This window comes from Cetorhinus maximus, chromosome 3, assembly GCF_964194155.1.
Source record: "Cetorhinus maximus chromosome 3, sCetMax3.hap1.1, whole genome shotgun sequence".
NCBI lineage: Eukaryota > Metazoa > Chordata > Chondrichthyes > Lamniformes > Cetorhinidae > Cetorhinus > Cetorhinus maximus.
Window position 1 is genome coordinate 130,732,102 of NC_135881.1, and position 23,767 is coordinate 130,755,868.

The 23,767-nt window shown below is 45.6% G+C and overlaps 1 protein-coding gene across 1 annotated transcript in view; it reads right to left on the reverse strand.

Moving 5' to 3' along the window:
- Nucleotides 1-23,767, reverse strand: part of spmip4 (sperm microtubule inner protein 4) — an 88,491-nt gene that overhangs the window by 8,360 nt on the left and 56,364 nt on the right. The window contains exons 7-8 of the mRNA XM_078535693.1: nt 12,904-13,078; nt 12,475-12,566 (exon numbers count right to left, since the gene is read on the reverse strand). Of these exons, the coding sequence (XP_078391819.1) occupies nt 12,475-12,566; nt 12,904-13,078 (267 nt within the window). The remainder of the gene's footprint in view (nt 1-12,474; nt 12,567-12,903; nt 13,079-23,767) is intronic.

Consider the following 23,767-nt stretch of genomic DNA (forward strand, 5'->3'; position numbering starts at 1 on the left):
TTATTATCTGTAGAAGTTTCCCCACTGTTAATGTTAGGCTGATTGGCTGTAATTACTAGGTTTATCCCTCCCTCCTTTTTTGAACATTTGCCACACTCCAGTCCTCTGGCACCACTCCTAAATCTAAGGAAGACTGAAATGGTTTTGTCAAGTTCTCTGCTATTTTCACCCTTACTTTCCTCAACAACCTAAAATGCATCCCATTTCTACAGGGTGACATTTTGAAATTGAGTGCAATCACCTTTTTAAGTAGCTCCCCTTTATCTATTTTTATCCTATCCCATTCATCTATCACCTACTCTCCCTCCAACATTCAACAGTGACATTGGCAATATCTTCATCTTTTGTGAAGACAGACGCAAACCTGAACCGTGCCATCAGGCTCCAGAAGAAGATTTCCTTTTTTGGTCTGTAATCTTTCCTTTGACCACCTTTTGCAAGAAAAAGAAGCAATTTGACGTACGGACCAGAACTTCCGAGGAATGGCAATCACAGTCAGATTGCCATCTGCTCCTTTTTTCCAACTTAGTCGGGAGCTGCAACTTCATCGCCTGACCTTCCGACTCAGGTCTGGTGAGGCCTTATACTGCAGGGCAGCAGCGTCAGGGGAAGTGAAGCCGTGCCCCCCCACCTATGCACTAACTGCCGTAAAGCAGGCAAGTTTAAAGGGCCCAGCAACTTTGAGAAGCCAGGAGAAGTTAAGCGTGTAAGGTGAGTGGGTAGGATGTTGGGGGAGGCGAGGGGGATAGGATGGGGGGGGTTGGGTGAGATAGGATGGATCGGGTTGAGTAGTCAGTTGGGGTTGAAGGTACTGGGGTGGGGGAAGCAGTAGTCGGGCAGTCAGGAAGGTAGTCGAGGGGTGGGAATAGTCGAGGGGTCAGGAGGTAGTCGGGGAGTGGGGTTAGCCAGGGGGGTGGAGGTGTAGGTCGGGGGTCCAGTGCTGTGGGGGGAGGGGTCGGGAGGATAGTCAGGAGACGAGGGGGTAGCTGCGATGTTGGGGGGTTAGTTGGGAGGGAGTGAGGAGCAGGCAGGGGGTTGGAAGGGTAGTCAGGGGTTGTGGGGGCTTGTCAGGGGGTATGGGAGATTTGTTGTCATTGTGAAGGGCCCTTAGGTGAAGATTTGAGGCATATTCTCACTGACCAGTTCAAAAACTGGGGGTAAACACCAAAATATATTGAATATTGGTTGAAGATCTGTAGGAATAGAGATGATATAGTGACTTAACACTTCATCAGGAATATGCAGAGGTGAAGTCGAGGTGGCAGAGGGAGCACACAAATCTCTAAACAACCCACCTGCTCAATCCTTCAAGCATCACCTGCTCCGTATGTGGGAAAGTCTGCAAATCATTCAATAGGCTATCAGCCACATCAAAACCCATCGAATCGGAGTGGAAGCAAGTCACCCGCGATCCCAAGGGACTGCCTAAGAAGGAAGGTGAGTTAAGGGGCCTCAGCTATCCCCTCTTGGTAAGAAAAAGTTAACTGAATTAGGTTGACCATAGCGGGCTTCTTAAAGATAGGATCTCTTAGTGGATAAAACAAGTAGACAACACGATTTCATCACCAAGTTTATTCATCAATTGTGCTTCTGGAAATGAATGACAAAGATGTGGTATCCATGGAAGGGCAGTTGGGTGTATAAAGTTGTAATGTAACTCAAGGATTGAGCTTCTATCCGACATCTCTATGCAGTAAAGCTATTTCACTCCTTATGGCTTAATTTCCCTTCTTCTAACTTGTCCAAATCTTTGAACTCCCCTACCCACACCCACCCATCCTCATTGATTCAGCTCTTTCTATTCAAATTAGTCAGCAAGCTCTGCAGTAATTTATTTTAACTATTATTGGCCAAGAGGGAAAAAAATTGCAGAAGTGAATTTTCATCTTTACAGGCTCAGTACTAAGCATCGTCTAGGAGGACTGCAGATAGAAAAATTGAGTGAAGAGGATCAGGCCCATGACAGACTCTATCTGGTCTTCCTCTCTGCATTTCATCCACGCAATACATAATGCCTAGAGAAGGAATCCCATCTTACTATTCTCATCGTGAGACAAACTTGAATAGAAATTTTCCCGAGGTTGCGGTTAAGCCTGCCACCTTATGGCCATACAGAAAAATGACAACTCTGCTCATTTATTGGATGATGATAATATCTCTTTCACAGTACAAGTGGATTATTGTGGCACATATTAAATGTAAAATTCTGTTTCATTTTCCATTTGTCCACACTGTATAAACCCTGTAGTGCACAGTGAGATATTGCCACTGGTAGGCTGATCTTTCAGGTGCTGAACTGCTAGTCAGTTAAAGCAATATGGTATTTTTTAGGGCAGGACTTTACATCCCATGGGCAGGTGCGCGCCTGACCCGATTGGGCAGAAAATAGTGCACAATGACGTTGGGTGAGTGTCCCGACGTCATCGCGCGCTTGCGTGATATTTCGGTTGGTGGGTGCGTGCAAGAGTTGGCAGCGTGCCCGGCGACAATTAAGTGGCCTATTATGGCCCTTAATCAATTAATTAAAAGCAATTTTTCCCTTGGGTAAATCGGCCAGGCGGCCTTTGGATTTTTTATGAAACCACATCCACGGGCGGGACGAGGTTTCCAACAGTAATTTTTTTAAAAGTTAGAATTTTTAGACATCATTTTTAATATGTCCCCATTCATGTCACTGAGACATATGTGGTGACATGTTTCTCTCATTTTTCAAATCTTTATTTCTATCTCTACAAATCTTCAGCTCCCTGAGGCAGCTCTCTGCCTTCATGGAGCTTTCAGTGCACGCCCCTGCGCATGTGCAGACTTCAGCGCTCGCCCCCCACCCGCACCCCACCCCGGCAGCACTGAGCTTCTCAGCGCGCCTTTCACATTTGCTGGCCGGCCAGCGTGAAATCGCAGTCGGGGGTCGATTGTAGGCGGCGGACTGTTTCCTGGTCGCTCCTGGGCCTGCCCTCCGCGCCTGCCCAACAACTGGAAAATCCTGCCCATAGTTTATAAAAGACATTTAGATATAAACAATTTTTCTAAAAGCCAAAATAAAACAACTGGATAAATGGAGAGTAAAGCCAAACTTGGCGCTCAGATATTTTTGTCACTTATGGAACTCTTAACATTCAGCCAGGAGACTTCTGCATAATCTATTTAACAGTGCAGGTAACTTAGCTAGAAAAATGACTTAGCTTTAGCCATTTTGAGTTGGGTATAATGGAATTTAGCTTCAATCTCTGCATCTACCGCCAACAACAACAGCTTGCATTTATTTGGCACCCTTACCTTCGTAAAAACATCCAAAGGCGCTTTACAGGAGTGTTTTCAGACAAAGTTTGACACCTGGCTCCATGAGATATTAGGACAGACGACCAAAAGCTTGGTCAAAGAGGTAGATTTTAAGAAGTCACTTGAGGAAGTAGAAAGGGGGAGAAGTTTAGGGAAGGAATTCCACAGCTTAGGACCTGGGCAGCTGAAGGCATGGATACCAATGTTGGAACAATTAAAATCAGGATGCTCAAGAGACCAGAATTGGAGGACCACAGATATCTCAGATGGTTGTGAGGCTAGAGGAGATTACAGAGATAGGGAGGGATGAGGCCATGGAGGATTTAAACATAAGGATGCGAATTTGAAATTGAAGTGTTGCAGGACTGACAGCCAGTGTAGGTCAGCAAGCACGGGGATGATGGATAAATGGGACTTGGTGCAAGTTAGGATACAGGCAGCAGAGATTTGGATGAGCTTGTGTTCACAAAGGCTGGAAGATGGGGTTGCACGCTGAGTCAGAAGGTTCTGACTTTAAGTCACAATCCAGAACCTTGAGTACAGAAAAGTAGGTTGACACTTTGGTGCAGTACTGAAGGAGATCTGTCCTCTCAGGGGTGCAGTCTTTACAGATGAAATGCCTATTTTCACCTCATCACCCATCTCCATCCCAATCTTACCCCCACTGTTTCCAAACACTTATTTATCTCTCTGCCCTCTTCAAATTAGACTTTATCCTCTGCTGTGCTCACTGGTTCCCTGAACTTTGAACTGTGATGTGCATTGAAAAGTTTGTTACATTAAGGCCCTTTATAAATGTTAATTACTGTAGCTGTTCAGACAATTTACTTATTCTTACTGTGAGGCAAAACAAAGAAAAACTACACTTAGCAGAATGCGACCATATTATTTACTAAAAGCTCAGATGAGAAGCTAATGGACAGGAATTTTGTTTTTGGGTCAGGAACTTGATGTCGGTACCGGTTCCGAACCCGCAATGCATTGGCAGCTGAGGCCAATTCGTGGCTCAGGTGCGTGCTTGCCAATGGTGGGTGGGCTCCGGAGGCTGGAGGGCCTTCAGCCCTGAGAAATTGGCGGCCCCATTGTCAGAGCTGGGAGCTGCTGATGTAAGTTAGAGATGGAAGGTGCCTCAAGATGGAGATATCTCCTAAGACTTGTTAATAAAGGCTAAATTTATCCTTGTCACAGCTGCCAGGCTGCTTCTCTGAAGGGGGAGTCCCCACACAGGTTGGCCTTCAGCTGCAGCTGTGGCCATCTCATGGATGTGACTACAGGGTTGATTGCGGTGGGGAGGGATGGGGGTGGATGGTGGGAGACGTGCGGTGATGGGAGAGTGGAGTTTTAAAAAATTACATGGAGTGCTCCCTGGTCTGCCGTCGTAAGTAGTCTCCATGCATTGGTTGCCACCGGGTCCCGACTGATGATTGGAAATTTCCGGTTGGTGCCTTCCCAGTGTCCTTACTAGGCCCTTTAAGTGCCTTAATTGCTTACTCATAGGTGTTTAGTCATCAACCAGCCTCTCTGCTCCCAACTATCCAGTTTTAAAATGGTCCAGAGGAAATAATGTGCCAGCAAACCACTATGCCACTCTCTGTGGTCAGTTTTCCAGCCCCCCTGCCTCCAGCCCTGCCTTTGATGCAAATCAAAAATTCTGCTCAGTGTTGCAGTAAAGGAAATGGCCATTAGGCGTGTGAAGCTCATTCTTTTCAACAGAACTTAGCCCTGGATTTCCACAGGTTTAGTCAGGGAGAGTGATAATTTGAGGTGGGATGAGTTATGCTGGATCTCCATGTTAAGACCTCACACTGTATATTTTTATAACATTATATGTAGATGTCCTCATGGCCATTTCTAAAGTTTTAAAAACGGAACAAAAATGGCTGAAACTGGTTCTGTCTGTGACCACTGAACAAAAGCAGCCACTTGGCAGTTTTAGGAAAAACTTATACTGTATTATCTCTGAGGAGCCACTAACAAACCCCCTGTGGACTGTACAGCTCAACTTCAAAGAGAGCTATACAAAGGCCATCTGCATTTAATAACCCAGGCTTGCCAGAAGGAGATGGATTGTCTGCTAAGACTAAGGCCCCACAACCTTCCTTTCCATTCTTTATGGCTGAGGTATTAACCAGTCATTGGAATCCAGATGATGGATACACATCCTTTGTCAAAGATGTGGAGAGGTGCGAGTTATGTGACATGGGCCTCTGCCTTGTGGAACAAATAATATTGCCTTGCTGAACTGCATAGTCTCAGTCTGCTGTTTATCACCTGACTGGTAGCCACACAGAAAAGGAGCTCTGCCGTGGTTGAACACCTGGCCCCATTTATACTGCTTCTGTTAGAAGTCTGTACCATTGCCTACAAGACTGATTCATCTCCGCATGTCTATCTCATGGTGTGAAATCAACACCACCAGAAAAGTGAATTATCCAGCATCGGGTTTCAGCCCAATTCTCTGTGAAGGAATACCTTATTGGACTTTGATTCTGGACTCTGGAACCCATGTGAAACAATGGCCTGAATTTCTTGCTTGTGAGCGCACCAAGTCGACGGGAGTGAAAGTGGATGGAATCCACTCCCAGTCATGGTCGCGTTGCAAATGCACTTTCATGCTGGAAAGCCAACTAAGAACCACCAGCATGAAACATGTCCTCTCAATGGTCGGGAAGGGCTGGGCGGGGCAGCAGCCTGCTGGGCGCCGGGTCCAATGGTGACCTGATGGATGCTTTAAAACTGGCAGAGTCAGCTCCCTGAAGGCTGCCAGGGGAGAATCTTTGAAGTCTGTCCAGGAGACCATTTCACTTGAATAATGGCTTTACCAGCTGCAGGAAACGTCAGGCAGGCGGGCAAATTGGGTGGGCATTGAGGCCCCAACTTCTCGGACAAGTGCCTCACGGCCCTTGTGGAGGAGGTCTGTGTCAGGTGGCACACTCTAATATCCAGGGATGGCAGGAGGAGGCCACCGCACCTGACCAAAAAAGCCTGGCAAGAGGTGGCAGCCGAGGTCAACAGCCATGATGTTGTGCAGCGCACATGTGTGCAGTGCCGCAAAAAGTTCAACGATCTGCTGCGCTCAGCAAAGGTGAGTACCGAGTTGTCATGGATCAGCGTGGAGAAGTGTTAAGGACTAGTCGTCCACCCGTGGAGCTCTGGGGCTTTAGTGTCACTGACACCGGACCGGCCTAGGGGGTGAGCCCTGGCTGCTTGGCCTGAGTGCCTTGCGGGTTGAGGGCCATAACTCGGATGTGCCCTGCAAGGTGTCCTGGCGAGGGGGTGGGGGGTGGCGGGATGGGGGGAGGGGGTGGTTGCCCGGCTGCAATGGTGCTGTAGGCAGAGGGTGGACTAATCAATGCTCCTCTGTCATTTCAGGAGAAGAGAAGCCATAACACCAATGAAAGAAGTAAGACAGGCAGAGGCCTCCTCAAACTTCCCCAATTTCTCACACAAGTGCCATGGGTCCTTGTGGAGGAGGTCAGGTGTCAGGCTGGACACTCTAATGCCCAGGGATGGCAGGAGGAGGCCACCGCACCTGATTTGTCCGAGAAATTGGGGCCTAAGTGCCCACCTAACTTGCCCTCCTGCCTGACGTCTCCAGCAGCTGGTGAGGCCATTGTTCGAGTGAAATGGTCTCCTGGACAGGCTCCAAAGACTCTCCCCAGCAGCCTTCAGAGAGCTGACTCTGCCAGTTTTAAAGCCCCCGTCGGGTCGCCATTGGACCCGGCACCCAGCAGGTCCCTGCCCCCGCCTGGCCCGGCCCTTCCCGACTATTGAGGGGACGCGTTTCACGCTGGTGGTTATTATTGGCCATCCAGCGTGAAATTGCATTTGCAATGCGACCACAGCTGGGAGTGGATTCTGCCAACGTCTTTCAATGATCAATAGGGACTCCAGGTTTAAGGCTCCTACTATTGATGAGACTACACAAGAATGCTTGCAGGTCTCCGTTGTCTCACCTTGATGCCCTGGCATGCACAGTGACAGTGTGATGACTTAAACTAATGACATGTCGTTGTTCTCCCCTAGAATCGTCAACTCGCCTTTGAATGCTGGACCCCGAAGAGCCACCCTTGATGACGCAGGACCACTGGGATTACGATGCACCTGCGTCACACCCCCTCTCTGAACTAGGCACCAGCACAGATACCATCAGCTCGGCGGGCATCAGAGTGTCGGCTAGAATATTGGTGCATAGCGGTGAGGGCACCTCACACTCGCTTGAAGAGCAGGTGGAGGCAGAGAGTGCACAGGGTGCTGGCAGTCGGAGGATTGCTGGAGACCAGGACGATGATGAGTCGAAGGCAGATGATGGGCCTCTGGAGTTGTCCATTAGGCGGCAGATGCTGAATGTACAGCGGGATGTGCGGGAGGATCTGGCAGAGATCCATGCGGGTATGCATGCCATGATCTCTATTGTGGAGGAATCCATGCAGCTCCTCCACTCCTCTGCCAGTGACCCGTGGCACCTGATGAGGCTACAATGACTGGGGAGACGCCAGCCGTGGCACAGGCCGCTCCCTCCCAGGCGGGGCCAGCACAGGCTCCACTGGCCAGAGGATGATCGCCAAGGTCATCAAGGCCAACAAGACACCAGAGTCAGCTGGCTGTCTCCCATGCTGCTGCCAGTGAGCCGGGCGGAGGTGGGGGCAACAAGAAGCAGCACGCGCAAGCCTATGCTTAAGGCACCGTGAGCACAAAGGGGACTGTTCACGGGAGATCTTCTGTTCTGCCATGTTTTGTTTATATGTTTACGGGTGTGACCATTAACACCAGGTATTGTTATGTTCATTTGATGTGAGTGCCTTCGTGATATAAACTTTGCTTTTGTCTTATTGGCTTGAGTACGCTTTACTTGTTTTGTTGCACAGGGCACGCCAGTATCTCATGCTAGACGGAGTGGTTCTAAGCTTTATTGCACAGGCACTGAGTGGACTTTGGGTTCAAAGGAAAGGGTCATTTCGAACATCCGGAATGGAGGCGGCATCCCTGGCACGAGGTGGAAGCTGATCTTTGGCAGCCTAGCTGAAGGAGCGTTGGATCAAGGTGACCCTGATGTCCCTGCCTCCCTGAAGGATCCAGGGGTCTGCCTCCATGTCTTCACTGTGCTCCTCTTCTGACTCACCACAGGATTCATCCTCTGTGGCCTGTGGAGCTGCTTCAAGATCCTCTTCCTCCAGTGGGTCCCGCCTTGCCAGAGTCAGATTGTGGAGAGTGCAGCATGCAACTACTATCAGTGTTACCCGCTCTGGGAATATTATAGTGCTCCCGCTGAATGGTCCAGGCATCAGAAGCACATCTTCAGAAGACCTATGGTCTCTCTACTGCCGCCCTTGTGGAGGCATGACTCCTATTATAACGCTGCTCTGCCTCTGTTCTTGGGTGGTGGAGAGGTGTCATAATCCACCTTTTCAATGGATAACTCTTGTCACCCAGCGGCCATTCATCCAGTCAGGCTGGAGCACTAAATAGCCTTGGCACCTGGGAGTGTCTCAGGATATAAACGTCATGGAGCTGCCAGGAAACCTTGCACAGACTTGAAGAACCTGCGTCCTGTGGTCACAAACTATCTGGAAGCTCATTGAGTAAAGCCCTTCCTGTTGACGAAGGCACCCGGCTGACCCGCTGGCGCCTCGATGGCCACATGTGCAGTCGATTGCACCCTGGATGCGGGGGAGCCCAGTAATCGCTGTAAACCCTCTGGCTCGCTCAGCCTGGCTGGCCTTGTCCATATGGAAATGAATAAACGTCATTACCCACCTGAACAAAGCATCGGTCGTCAGTTCGACGCAACTGTGGACAGCTGATTGGGAGACTCCACAAAGATCCCCACTGACCCCTGGAAAAAGCTGGAGGCGTAGAGGTTGAGGGCTACTGTGACCTTCAGAGCCACTGGCATGGGGTGTTCACCCACACAGTTAGAGGTGATCTCAGGCCCAATCTGACAAATGAAGGTCACAGTCTCCCTGGCGAGGCGGAGCCTCCTTTGGCATTGCACCTTGGACCTGTTGAGATAGCTGCATCGGTGCCAGTAAACCCTGGTGACTTCTGCTGCCCCTTCCACCTTGGACTTCCTGCTGGCCCTGTGCCCTTTGACCCTTCTCCTCTCCTCCAAGAGACCCCTCTCCTGGAAGCTGCATTGGGGCACATGGCCTCCTCCTGCCCCTCTCTTCCTCCTCAGAGGAGGTGCCACCAGCGGAGACCACAATCCCCATTACCAGGGTAACAGAAGGCTGCCTGATTCCTGGAAGTGTTCACACGGTCAAACTCCTCTGGGCACCTTGCAGACACCAATGAGTCCTGAAATGAAGCCTAGAAATGCTAAGACTGAAGTTCAGAGCAGAGATGAAGCTGTGAATTTCGACTAAGCAACCAATAGCAAACTATCTCCTAAACTCCTCACTACTCACAATGACAATGCTGCTGACCCTTTCTATCCTGCCCTTGGATGAGATTTCGTTAAAAGTGGGCCTGTTTTGCCCATGTGACAAGCGCGAAATCGTTTGGGCAATGTAAAATCAGGATCAATTGCATTTTTAATGGCCTTAAGTGTCCCTTTAATTGTTAATGGGTGCAGCTCCGCCACCCACGCATGCCCGCTGACCTGAAGATTACTCGCGTGTGGGATGATGTCAGTTCGCTCGCCCGACATCATCCCGTCCTATTTCATGTCCATTCAGGTCTGGCGCGTGCCCGCCTGCGAGACGTAAAATTCCGGCCAATATTTCTTTCCTTTGTGGTCTTTGCACTGTAAATCTTTCTTTTCTTTATCCCTCTCTTTACTATCTGAAGGTGAGGGGGACATTGCAAACCTTCTGTTCGTGTTTTGAGTGTGTGCAAATAAACTAACCCTTTGAGTTCATCCAACTCAAGTTTGCTGTGGGGTTATTAATAGAAAATTGGATTGCATCAAAACTGAGAGGTTGGGAAATATGTCACCACTTGTAAAGAAGGAAGCAAATCCAAACAGCTTTCTGTTCACAGACAGGTGGCGAGAGGAGAAATTAATGCTGTTTAAATTAACACCCTCTGTAACACCTATTAGGAGGTGGGGTCTGGTGGTTCTTGTGATGATAACAGTAGAGATTGGACTGGTGGGATGATGTCAAACGGTTTGAATCCTTCAGAACTTGACACTCTAAATCTGCATGAAGCTGAGTACGGAGTGTGTCAGGTTTAAATCCTGTTGGAATCAGGACGCAGCAGCTCTTTAAGAGTTAATTCCCCTTGGCAATTGATCATGGCATGACAAACTGCCACTAGGGAAGTTACAAATTTAAACCTTGGGCCTTTCAGCCTTTCATCTTGTCACTTTGAGTGTCTTAACTGCCTTCAGGATTGTGCAGTAAAGTGCTTCAATGAAATTTCTCCTCTCTGCGAGCAGGTCCCAGTTGTGCTAAAATGGCTTGTGCGCCTGCTTGAATTACCTAAATATAATGCAGTATCAGTATTGGCACTGGATGGTGGGTGAATCCTGCCCTGCTGTGCTCCAGTAGCTCACCAGGATTTCAGGGTTCTTATGCAACTTCCTTTTTTCTCATCATATTCTTCAATCCCTTCTCTCACCAAAATTACATCTAATTCTCTTTTACATCCACTCATACAGTCCATTTCAATGGTCTTCCCTGACCTTTGATGTTTTTGGTTTGGCTAGCAGACATTTTTATGAGTAACTTGCAACACATACTTGATGTAACATTTTGAATACAATGCTCAGGGGCAGGATTTTGCTCTTGGCGGGGGGGGGGGCTCGGTAGGGGCAGTCAGGAAGCCAACCGCCGCCCGCGATCGGCTCCACACCGCAATTTTACACGAACGGGCCAATTAAGGCCCGCCCAGCGTGGAACGCGAATGGCAGTGCTGCCTGTGCGGGCGGGGAGAGGAGAGCGAGCGGGCCTAGTGCAATCTTCGCGCATGTGCATGAAAAGGTGCTTCAATCTCCCTGTGGCATGGAGCTGCCTCAGGGAGATGAAGCGCTGTTTAAAAAAAAATAAAGGAAATGAAATTGTCATAAAAACATGTCCCCTCAAGTGACTCTGTCAAAATGTTTTCAATTCAAAAATAAAATTTTTATTTGATGTTTATTTGCTTTAGGAAACCTCAACCTGGGTGAGGTTTCCTAAAAAAAGGCCGCTTGGCCTTTTCGCCTGCCCACCAACTGTTTGATTGGATGGGCAGCGTAAATTTGAATTTAATTAGTTCCTTAATGGCCTTAATAGGCCTTTCAATTGCCGGCAGGTGCGCAGCTGACTCCAGCGCATCCCTGCCGAACGAAATATTGCGAGACTGCGCGATGACGTCAGGATGCTCGCCCAACGTCGTCGTGTGTCATATTACACTCAGACGTGTTGGATGCGTGTCCGCATGCCAAGCGTAACATTCTGCCCCAGGTGTACATTTATTTAAACAATCATCTGTCTCTGCTTCTGAATCAGCCCATCTGTGCTGAAACCCTCATCTATGCTTTTGTTAACTCCAGACTTGACTACTTCAATGCCCTATTGGCTGGCCTCCCATCTTCCACCCTCCAAAAACTTCAGCTCATCCAAAACTAAGCAGCTATGTCCTAAATGGCACCAAATCTGATTCACCCAATCCCCATGTGTTCGCTGACCTACATTATCTCTTAGTCTCCAAATGCCTCAAATTTGAAATTCTCATTCTTGTGTAACCGCTTCCAGTCCTACAGCTCTTTGTGAACTCTGGGCTCTAGCAACTTTGGTCTCTTGCTCATCCCCATTTTCTTCATTCCACTACTGGCAGTTGTGTTTTCAGCTGGCAGGCCATAAGTTTTGGAATTTCTTCCCTACGTTTCTCCGCCTCTTCAATTCTCTCAGCTCCATTAAGGCCCTCTTTGAAAACCTAACAAAATGAAATGATCTTTCAGTTTGGGTTGTATCCGACCTGTGAACTCCTTCTTGTATGTGGTTAGCCAATGTGATTTCTCTATATTTTTCAGCATGTTAGCAATTCTTTCAGAAACAGCATTTTCTATGGTTCGCTCTGACCTTTTGGCGAGGTCACCCTCTTTGATGAAGCTTTTGGCCTTCTGTCTTTCTTTGATTGGTATCAATTTTTGTCAGATAATGTCCCTGTAAAGTGCTTTGGGGTGTTTTAATATGTTAAACGGATTTTAAATACTAGTTGTTGTTGTGCGCATACATTATGATCGTTCCCTGAATTTAACAAGTTACTTACCAGCTCTGAGAAGTAGTTGGATTTTCCTGCTATTTTTGATATTGTTTTGTCATGGTAATCATCTAACTGAAGGGGATTCATTGGTCCACTGCCTAATTACAAATATAAATAAAAGATTCAGTGAAACAGTGGATACCTAGTCCCTAGAAATCCTGAAGCTTGTAGCTAATAAATCATTCATGAATTAAAATAAAGATAAAAGACTGCCAATGCCGGAAATAAACTTCAGCTTAGCCAGCAATTCTAAAAAGAAAAAAAAAATTCCAGTTATAACATCAATGTCTTTTCCACAGAACCAGTAGTTGATGTTAGTTTATAGACCCTCATTTGTGTAGAAATGCATCGCCATCAAAATATAGTAATAATTAAAATCTATTTGTTGCAGTAACTAACAAAATGAAGTGATCTTTCAGTTCGGTTGCTTCCTACCTGTGAACTCCTTCTTGTATGTGGTTAGCCAATGTGATTTCTCTATATTTTTCAGCATGTTAGCAGTTCTCTCAGAAACAGCATTTTCTATGGTTCGCTCTGACATGTTGGGGGCAATAAGCTTTGGAGGTGTTGGATAGAATACTTGTTTATGTTCTTTTACCAACTTGGGATACTGCAAGGAAAGAGAAGAAAGGCCAGCAAGCTCTGTTTAAAGAGATCCAGTACTGGAAACAAACAGTAAAATTAAGTGTTATGTTGATTTTGTGACTCCCCTAGAACGGCTTGGTAGTTTTTACAGGTTCCAAGTACAATCGCACATCTACACTGAATTTGTTCAGAATACCCATTGTATTCATCTGTATCCATAAAGATGAATGGCACAGTTCTCATGAATAAAAGTTTAAATTAATTTAGTATTTGTTTATTGCTGAAAACAAAGACATGTTGCCGAATCTTTTCACCTTGCACTCATCAGGACAAAAGCAAGAATGCCAAATTTCAAACGATCACAACAACTTATACTAAGGGAGAAAAGGATGCTGATTTGTGGCAAATTGATTCTGATTCACTGAGACGTTGCCATGCGGAAAGCAAAGGGGAACTATAGGCTCCCCATACTTCTGGGTAATTCAAAAAAGGTGCACGGCAACCTGACAGGGTTTGTTGGACAACCTTCAAGGGGACAGGAAAGCTATATAGCCTCCATTTAATCCCTCAGCCACCACCAAATTGAGGTGGGTTCAGAGATAATGGGTGTCAATTCGCTCATTAATGAGCCTAATTGACATCCTGCCGCTGCCAGCTGGAAATTCCGCGTCAGCCTCTTTCACATCTGACTTAATCAGAGGAGATTTTGCTGCTGTTGATACAGGCCTCTCCCAAGATTAAGTAGGCTTGGCCTCCATGTTTCCCGTTATGACAGGCTGCATTAAATCTAGCCCGACATGTGAGATTAAGAAAAGACCTACTTAAAAATTCTTATTGTTGTTGTTTTCTCAGATGTGCAATGGCTGAATGCGATTTTCAGCCATGACACAATGTTCAAATCTAAAACAGTAACAAGACATTTAAAGTAAATGTAAAGTGTTACATAAAGGAAGAGAAAGTGAGTTGAAATAGCTAAGTGTGGAGTTGAAAAAGGAACAGGGTTGACTCACGGATTACATGTACAGGCACTGCAGGGCAGCCATCAAGAAAGCAAAGCAGAATGCCTGACTAGTTATGAAAGAAAACTGACCAAACATATAATTAAACCAGACCAGGAAATGGGGGCCATTGGCAGTCTAGGCTAGGACTTATGTCAGGAATTTCCTCTTCAATGTTATAAATCCACTGGACTTCAGGGTAGAGTAATGGAGGGGAAACTCTTTGATTATTTAAGTAGCACCTGGATAATCTGACAGGATAACTATACATTTCTCTGGATAGATGATCGAGGATGGTTTTAAATGGTCTTCCTCATTCATTTCTATTCTGTGATATTATCAAAGCATGAGGAGAGTTGAAATCTTTGTCAAATGTTCCTTGAAGATTTGAGGGATACTGAGTGGATCAATAAACTTGAAGCTGGAGAATAATTACAGTACAGGCCTATTAATTGGGATAACTTGACGGGAATAAGTTTATCACACAAAAAAAGCAAGGCATACTAATTTAACTACATTTTGATTTAACTAGTAATAACATTAGGCCACCATTAAATGTGAGCAACTGAAAGGCATTTAGAATTTTTTTTCCAGAAAATATCTTCTTAGAACAGAGGCACTTACATGATAATATCCTTCTTGTCCTGGCCAAACTAAACCTTTTGGTTCAGTGGGTATTTCCTGGCTTTCATGTCTATATGGAAATCCTGCGATTTGGCAGCAAAGAATTTGGAATTAATCCCATGGCTGTTTATAAAACCAAACTGAATAAGTAAAAAGGCAGCTTTGTCATTTTGACAATCAATTGGTTAAACTGATTTCAAATTTTGGTCAGGACTAATGGTATAATTGGGAATTATTGAGGGAATTAATTTAAAATACATAAAACTTAAACTGTTAATGCAAGTATCAACTGATATTAACTCAGTTTCATTAATAATGTTGAGATCAGTAACTTATCCAACCCAATGATGTTTTTGTTATGCAACATTCTTTTAAAAAATAACTCAATAACATTCATGTGCTTGTTAAGAGAAAGGAAAGGATGTAAGTCCTAGAATATTTAACCATTTCAGGCACAGTCCAGCCACTTGGCGTGCACCACTCTGGCCAACAATTTTACTTAACAAAGGCCTTTTACGAGCACCATACACTGCAACAATTTCCTAACCATCCTTGGGACTTCTCTGAGTGAGACTGTTATTGGCAATTGATTTAAGATTACCCAAAATCCAATTTGCATGAGAGCTCTTATAGTGAGCAGAGAGAGACGTGAATTTCATCTCCATTATGCAAATTGGAGTAGGCGCAGGTCACAGAGATGGAAGGCCAGTACCTAACCAATGCGTAAGCCTATTCTCACTTTTTAATGTTAGAATAATAACATTCAGTAAAAAGAGAAAAGTTCAAGTGGGTGTTCAAGTTAATTCTTGTAATAGGTTTATTTCTTACCCATTCCTCCTTCCCTTACTGCCACCATGCTCATACCCCCACCTACTCATACTACTTCTCCTGAAGGTACCAACTCAAATTGGGATAGTTTCCATATTTGTCGGCTGTCCTCTAGGTGGCTTTCCTTCACCTCTGAACCAAGGCAGGCCAGACTGTTTGGTAGTGAATGGGAACAGGTGGCTTGACAAATCTTTCCCTTCTCCAGTGTTATGGACAGAATTTATATGTTTTATTATTTTCCGTGATGAAAGTGTGTTTAAGTGTGAGGTTAGGGTGTATTTCCTTCCTCTCAGAGTGATTCGTCCCAGTTTAAATAATTTCGAGCAGCAAGCTTCTTGTGAATTTAGAACCATAGAAAAGTTATGGTGCAGAAAGAGGCCATTCAGTCCATCATGCGCTGGCCAAAAAGAGAAAAAGAAACTAGCCACTCATTTTAATCCCACTTTCCAGTGCCTGGTCTGTAGCCTTGCAGGTTACAGAACTTCAGGTGCAGATCCAGGTACCTTTTAATGAGTTGAGCATTTAAGCCTCAACCACCAACTTAGGCAGTGAATTCCAGATGTCCACCATCCTCTGGGCGAAAACGTTTTCCTCATGTCCCCTCTAATTCTTCTACCAATCACCTTATATCTATGGCCGCTTGTAATTGACCCCTCAGCTAGGGGAAACAAGTCTTTACCGTCTATCCTATCTAGGCCCTTCATAATTTCGTACACCTCAATTAGGTCACCCCTTAGCCCCCTCGGTTCTAAGGAAAATGACCCTAGCCTATCCAATCCTTCCTCATAGCTGAAATTTTCAAGCCCTGGCAACATTCTTGTAAATCCCCTCTGCACTCTCTCTAGAGCGATTATGTCCTCCCTGTAATATGGTGACCAGAACTGTACACAAAATTCGAGCTGTGGCCTAACCACTGTTTTATACAGTTCCATCATTACATCCTACTTTTGTATTCAATACCTTGCCCAATAAAGGAAAGCATTCCATGTGTCTTCTCTACCACCTTGTCCACCTGTCCTGCCACCTGCAAGGTCTCTCATTTCCTCAAACCCTCTCAATAACTTCCCGTTTATTGAGTATTCCCTTGCTTTGTTTGCCCTCCACAAATGCATTACCTCACATTTTTACAGATTGAATTCCATTTGCCACTTCTCCGGCCACAGGGGTCAACAGCTATCCTCTTCACTATCAACTACATGGCCAATTTTTGTGTCATCTGCAAATTTCTCAATTTCCCACATTTAAGTCTAAATCAATATATACAACAAACAGCAAGGGCCCCAACACTGAGCCCCGTGGAACACCACTGGAAACTGTTTTCCATTCGCAAAAACATCCATCAACCATTACCCTTTGTTTCCTGTCACTGAGCCAATTTTGGATCCAACATGCCACCTTCCCCTGTATCCCATGAGATCTCACTTTCCTGACCAGTCTGCCTTGTCATATGCCTTACTGAAATCCATGTAGACAACATCCACTGCATTACCCTCATCAATCCTCCTTGTTACTTCCTCAAAAAATTCTATTAAGTTAGTAAGACACGATCTTCCCCTAACAAAACCATGCTGACTATCCCTGATCTATCCATGCTTCTCTAAGTGACAGTTTATCCTGTCTCTCAGGATTGTTACCAATAATTTGCCCACCACCGAAGTCAGACTGACCAATTTATCATTTTCTGGCCTGTCTCTCACACCCTTTTTAAATAATAGTACAATGTTCGCAGACCTCCAATTCTCTGGGAACTTACCTGTATCTAGTGGGGATTGGAAACTGATCCTCAGAGCATCCATTATTTCCTCCCTGGCATCCTTCAACAGCCATCTGGTCCTGGTAATTTATCCATGTTCAAGGATGCTAGCCCCTCCAGTACTTCCTCTCTCACTATGCTTATTGAATCTAATATTTCACACTCCTCCTCTTTAACTAGAATATCTGCATCATTGTCTCCATAGTGAAGACAGAGACAAAGTACTCATTGACAACCCTGCCCACATCTTCTGCATCAATCCACAAGTTACCATGTACATCTCTGATAGGCCCTACTTTTTCCTTAGTTATTCTCTTGCTCTTAATGTACTGGTAAAACATTTTAGGATTTTCTTTGATTTCATCTGCCAATATTTTTTCGTATCCTTCTTTGCTTTCCTAATTTCCATTTTTACTTCCCCCTTGTACTTTCTAGACTCCTCTAAGCTTTTTACAATATTAAGTATTTTGTGACTGTCATAAGCTTTCTTCTTCTGCTTTATCTCGGTCTGTATGCTTCTGAATAATCAGGGGGATCTAGATTTGGCAGTACCACCCTTTCTTTTTGTGAGGACACATCTACACTGTGCCCGTAGAATCTCGCCTTTGAATGCCTTCCACTGATTTAACACAGTTTTTCCTTATAATAGCTGTATCCAGTCCACTCGCACCAGCTCGCTCCTTGGCTTTGTAAAATTTGTCTTCCCCCAGTTTAGAACTTTTACTCTTGTTCTATTTTTGTCCTTTTCCATAATGATGCTAAATCTAATTATATTCTGGTCACTATCTCCAAAATGGTCACTCACTGCTGTTTCATCCACTTGCCCAGCTTCATTTCCTAAGACTAAATTTAGAATTGCGCCCCCTCTCACTGGGCTTGTTACGTTCTGGCTGAAAAAGTTCTCTTGAATGCAGTTCAAGAGTTTTGTGCCCTCTGTGCCCTTCACACTGTTTGTATCCCAATTTAATTAGGGTAGTTGAAGCCTCCACGATTACTGCCCTACTGAAGAGGATTATTTATTGTCAGACACTTACCCTGGATTTCTCTTACACACTGGCACACACAGAAAGATGAGATACAGATGAAATAGAAAACAATACAATTAAAAGTTGTAATGATTTCAGTCTCTTTTGTAGCAGGCCTGTAGCTTCTCTGTTGAATTGATACTTTAGCTGGAGTAGGGGTCTTGAAAAGCAGAGGAATCTCAGTAAGCTGTGATACTGCTTGTAGTTGCATTTCCAGGAGGCTGGTTCTCAGGTCAACTTGAAGTCGTAACAGGTTGGGGGGTGATTCCTTTGCTCTCTTTCAATGTTTTACCTTGGCTGTGTCAGCATGGTGAGTGACTTGGAGGGGAACTTCCAGGTGGTGGTGTCCCTATCTATGTACTGCCCTAGTCCTTTCAGATGGTAATGGTCATGGGTTTGGAAGGTGCTGTCGAAGGAGCTTTGGTGAATTTCTGCAGTGCATCTTATAGATGGTACACACTGCTGCTACTGGGCTTCGGTGGTGGAGGGAATGAATGTTTGTGGATGTGGTGCCAATCAAGCAGGCTGCTTTGTCCTGGATGGTGTCAAGCTTCTTGAGTGTTGTTGGAGCTGCACTCATCCAGGCAATTGGGGAGTATTCCATCACACTCCTGACTTGTGCCTTGTAGATGGTGGACAGGCTTTGAGGAGTCAGGGGATGAGTTACTCATAGTCCTTCTTCCAAAACAGGGTATCGTTTTTCTTCATATTCTGTGTTTTAGCCTTTCACAGGTTCAGAGCTCTCAATTTTTAAGACAGCCAAGGTCATCTTAATTGAGTGACCCATTCAATTCAAACTACCCTTTAAATGCATTTCATGAATGGGACAATGAGTTTCAATGGCTCAATGGCCTAGGACAATGAGTCAGCTGATATGTGATAATCTTGTTCTGTTTACAGTTCATCCTTAATAAAAAGACTTGTGAGTTTTGCAAGATTGTTCATATTTGTTTGAATTTCAGTTCTGTCCGGAGTCGATAATGCCAAAGTCACATGATGAGTTGACAGCACTCATAAACAACGTTGTGTCCTTTTAACAATATTTATAGTTTTAAAATTTGTCATATCTTCATGCCTGTACTGGGCATGACACAAGTCATGGGACAATATGCTGAGATCAACTAACTCAGCAGATCAGAGCTCAGGCCTGGGGCCTTCTGAAATAGCATGGATAAATTCCAAACTGGGCAGTGTATTTACTGAGTCCCTAGAAGAGCTACAGGTTATTCTTTAAAATAATTCTTATGTCAAAAGTTTCCTCTCAAGGATTCCTGAAAACTCTAGGATGCCATTGCTAATTTTAACATGCTACAAACTGTCATATAGTCAAACCCACAAGTCATACCAGCTACACTGACAACAGTGTTTAACCAAGCATTTCTTATAAATTTAAGCAATGTTCTTTTAAAATTTCTTTGTCATGAGCGACCAGTTTTTTTTTAATGCACTGTAACTTTATCTTTTTTGCACGGCCGCAATATTTAACATGGAACAAGGCCTGTGCTGTAACTTCCAGGTTACTGTGTAGCTGTGCACATGTGCAACTAAGTGGGAACACTGCACTTAAGCCCAAAATTGTGAGACTTTGCTCTTAAGTGGTTGGAAAATTTAGAGTATTTTGATTTGGACACACCGGCACCCACTTACATCTCCAATCTAAACCCCCATTCAGCAAGGCTTCATGCTGGAAGTGGAGGCTTAGAGATTTAATCATTTGTAGAAATGTCTGAGATCCCATCTCAAGCCGTCATTTACGAAAGCAAAAATATTGAATGCTGACGGTTCCATTGAACACAAATAAAAATATAGATATTAAATTGATAACAGCAGACAAGTGGCATCATGAAACCATTAGCATTTAACAGAATTAACTCTTTAGAGTACTATCAAAATATAAGTGTTAATGAAATGCCTTTTTTAAAAAAGTGAGAACTGTGTATCTATAGTTACTCCCTGAATGCAGCAGGAACATTTATAATCAATTGTAGTTCAATTAATAACTTGTTTCCACTTTGTTCGTTTAAAAACAATGTTGATTTATCTGCTGGTCATAGTGAAATGTTAGTAATTTTTTGTCACACAATGCCAAATGGTCTGCCTAGTCTGATACCGAGGTTTAGAATCTGGGTTGGCTGATTTCAACTGCGATGGCATTAAGGATGCTACAAATGGCCAAAAGCCTCTAGGCTAGGCAACGACTGAATTTTTCCGGAATGGAGGAAGTCTCGATGTCAGAATCCAAATCTGGTTTTGGGGCAGCATGAGAGGATGACAGGACAGGAAGCTGGATTTTGCCATCAATTAACAGTCCGCAGGCATGGGAGCTGGCCAATTAATGGGTGGGGGACAGGATGAAATCCCAGCAGCTGAGACACTGGTGCCATATTTAAAGGGAGGCAGCACTCGGATCATAGGCAACAGATTAATGCAACTGGAAGTGGGGTGCTGAACAAAGGAGGCCTTCAAAGAATGAGTGGAGCTAGAGGAAGGATGGCTTACAGGTTTTTAAAAAATTCATTCATGGATTTCAGTGTTGCTGGCTCAGCGTTTATTGTCCACCCCTAGTTGCTCTTGAGAAGGTGGTGGTGAGCTGCCTTCTTGAACCGCTGCAGTCCGTGTGGTGTAGATACACCCACAATGCTGTTAGGGAGGGAGTTCCAGGATTTTGCCCCAGCGACAGTGAAGGAACGGCGATATATTTCCAAGTCAGGATGGTGATTGTCTTGGAGGAGAACTTGCAGGTGGTGCTGTTCCCATCTATCTGCTGCCCTTGTCCTTCTAGATGGCAGTGGTCATGGTTTTGGCAGGTGCTGTCTAAGGATTTTTGGTGAATCCCTGCAGTGCATCTTGTAGATGGTACATACTACTACCAATGTGCATCGGTGGCGAAAGGAGTGAATGTTTGCGGATGGGGTGCCAATCAAGTGGGCTTCTTTGTCTTGGATGGTCTCAAGCTGCTTAAGTGTTGTTGGATCTGCTCTCATCCAGGCAAGTGGGGAGTATTCCATCACACTCCTGGCTTGTGACTTGTAGATGGTGGACAGGCTTTGGGGAGTCAGGGGGTGTGTTACTCACTGCAGGGTTCCCAGCCTCTGACCTGCTGTTGTAGCCACAGTATTTATATGGTTAGTCCAGTTCAGTTTCTGGTCAATGATAACCCCAAGATGTTGATAGCAATATCTACCTGGAGATGCTCCTCTAGGCAGCAAGGGACAGAGAGAGATGTTCTTCCCAGTCAATGGGAGGAGGAGGCCAGCAAGCTTCATCACAAAGGCATGGCTGGAGATCATGCAGAAAGTCAGCAGTTGCATGGACATGGTTGCAGTGCACCAAGCGATTCAATGTCCTGTGCCGTCTGGCAAGATGAGTGGCATTCATAATACCAAGCTAGCAACCTTATCTGGAACAGAAACTGAAATGTGAGAAGAGGCTGCGGACCCCGGCATCGGGCAAGACCAGCCACCAGCATTCGCAGTGCAAGACAGAGCAGCCTCACAGCAGAGGCCTCTGGTCAGTCTGAGTTGCTCACTGTACTGCCAAGACCTAGCAGTCGCTTGCAGCAGTGGTGCAATGTTGGATATTGAAACTGGCACAGAATGACAAGCACAGCTTGGCCATGAGACACGAGTAATGTCTGTGTTTGCAGGAGAAGCAAGCTCACAATGCCAGGGGGTGAAGAAGAACTGGAGGTGAAGCGTCACTGCTTACTGTATTGGAGGAGGAGGGAATGGAGCTAGGAGAGGTTACAGAAGGCAGCCTGTCGCTGAGGGTGAGATGCGTATGGCATCCATAGACAGTGAGTAACGTCATGGCGGCAGCATGAAACCTTCTGAGTGGTAACTATAGGGGACACGTGGCCAGTGATGTAAGCAGGGAGCTCCAGATGAAGGATGGCAGTGAGCGAGGTGGAAGGTGCAGCGCCATGACATCACTCTATCTCTGCCGCAGGTCACATTGCAGATGAGGCACCAATGACGGCAGTGCAACCACAAGAGACTTTAGAAGAGGAATCGCCATCTGGGGAGACAGCATCACATCATTTTAGCACACCCTTCACCAGCTCAGATATTCTCACACCAATTGGAACTGGCACGTGGGTGGAAAAGGTGGCCAGCTGGTAAGCACAACACAGATGTGCACGAACAGTTAAAGGAGGTGGTGACAGCTGCTGCCACTCCCCATCGGTGGACTGAGGAAGTGCCCAATGACATTCAGCATCATAGAAATGGTTAGCCTCAGGATTCATCAGTAATGCAGCGGATGCTGAGGCAACAGTGTGAAATGTGTGGACATCTTCCGGGTGCCCAGAGGCTATTTGCGCCCTTTCACAGACAATGGAGGAGTCACAGAATCACAGAACCATACAGTGCAGAAGAGGCCCTTTGGCCCATCGAGTCTGCAGCGACACATGAGAAACACCTGATCTACCTACCTAATCCCATTTACCAGTACTTGGCCCATAGCCTTGAATGTTATGACATGCCAAGTGCTCATCCAGGTACTTTTTAAAGGATGTGAGGCAACCACCCTCCACCACCCTCCCAAGCAATGCATTCCAGACCATCACCACCCTCTGGGTAAAAAGGTTTTTCCTCACATCCCCCCTAAACCTCCTGCCCCTCACCTTGAATTTGTGTCCCCTTGTGACTGACCCTTCAACTAAGGGGAACAGCTGCTCCCTATCCACCCTGTCCATGCCCCTCATAATCTTGTACACCTTGCCATGGATGGTGCCATGTCTTTGGTGTGTGAGTGTGTGGCCTCCTCTATTTTGAGAGTGGCAATCTTCATAGAAAGTTACGTGCAGCATGGCACCCAGTGAATACAGGAGGTGTGCATTGACTTGCATACCATTGCCTCATATATAAGCTCTTTGAAGGGATGGGTGGACAAGATAAGCCTGAGACACCTGGACCCCTTGCCAGGACTCAAGTGCTCCAGGCTAGCAGGGAAGGACAGGCAGGTGTTGAAAGTGTTATGGACAGGAAGGGGGTTAATTTAAACAGCACTAATTTCTCCTCTCACCACCTGTCCATAAAGAGAATGGTGTTTTTGGTTTGCTTCCCTCTTTATAAGCGGTGGTGTATTTCCCAACTCCTCAGTTTTGGTGTGATCCAATTTTCTATTAATAACCCCACAGCAAACTCCAGATAGGATGAACTCAGAGGGTTAGTTTATTTGCACACAGTCAAATGTTGCTTCCTTTGCATTCATACAGTAAAAGAGGGATAGAAAAAAGAAAGATTTACAGTGCAGAGATGACAAAGTAAGATTGTTTCACGTGGGTCCAGAGTCCAGAATCAAAGTCCAATGAGATATTCCTTCATGGAGGTCAGCAGGTTGAAAACCAATGCTGTATAATTCCCTTTTCTGGTGGTGTTGACTTCACACAATGAGACAGGCGCACAGAGATGAATCAGTCTTGTAGGCGAGGGTACAGAAGTTCCAGCCGAAGCAGCGTAGATGGGGCCAGGGGTTCAATCTGA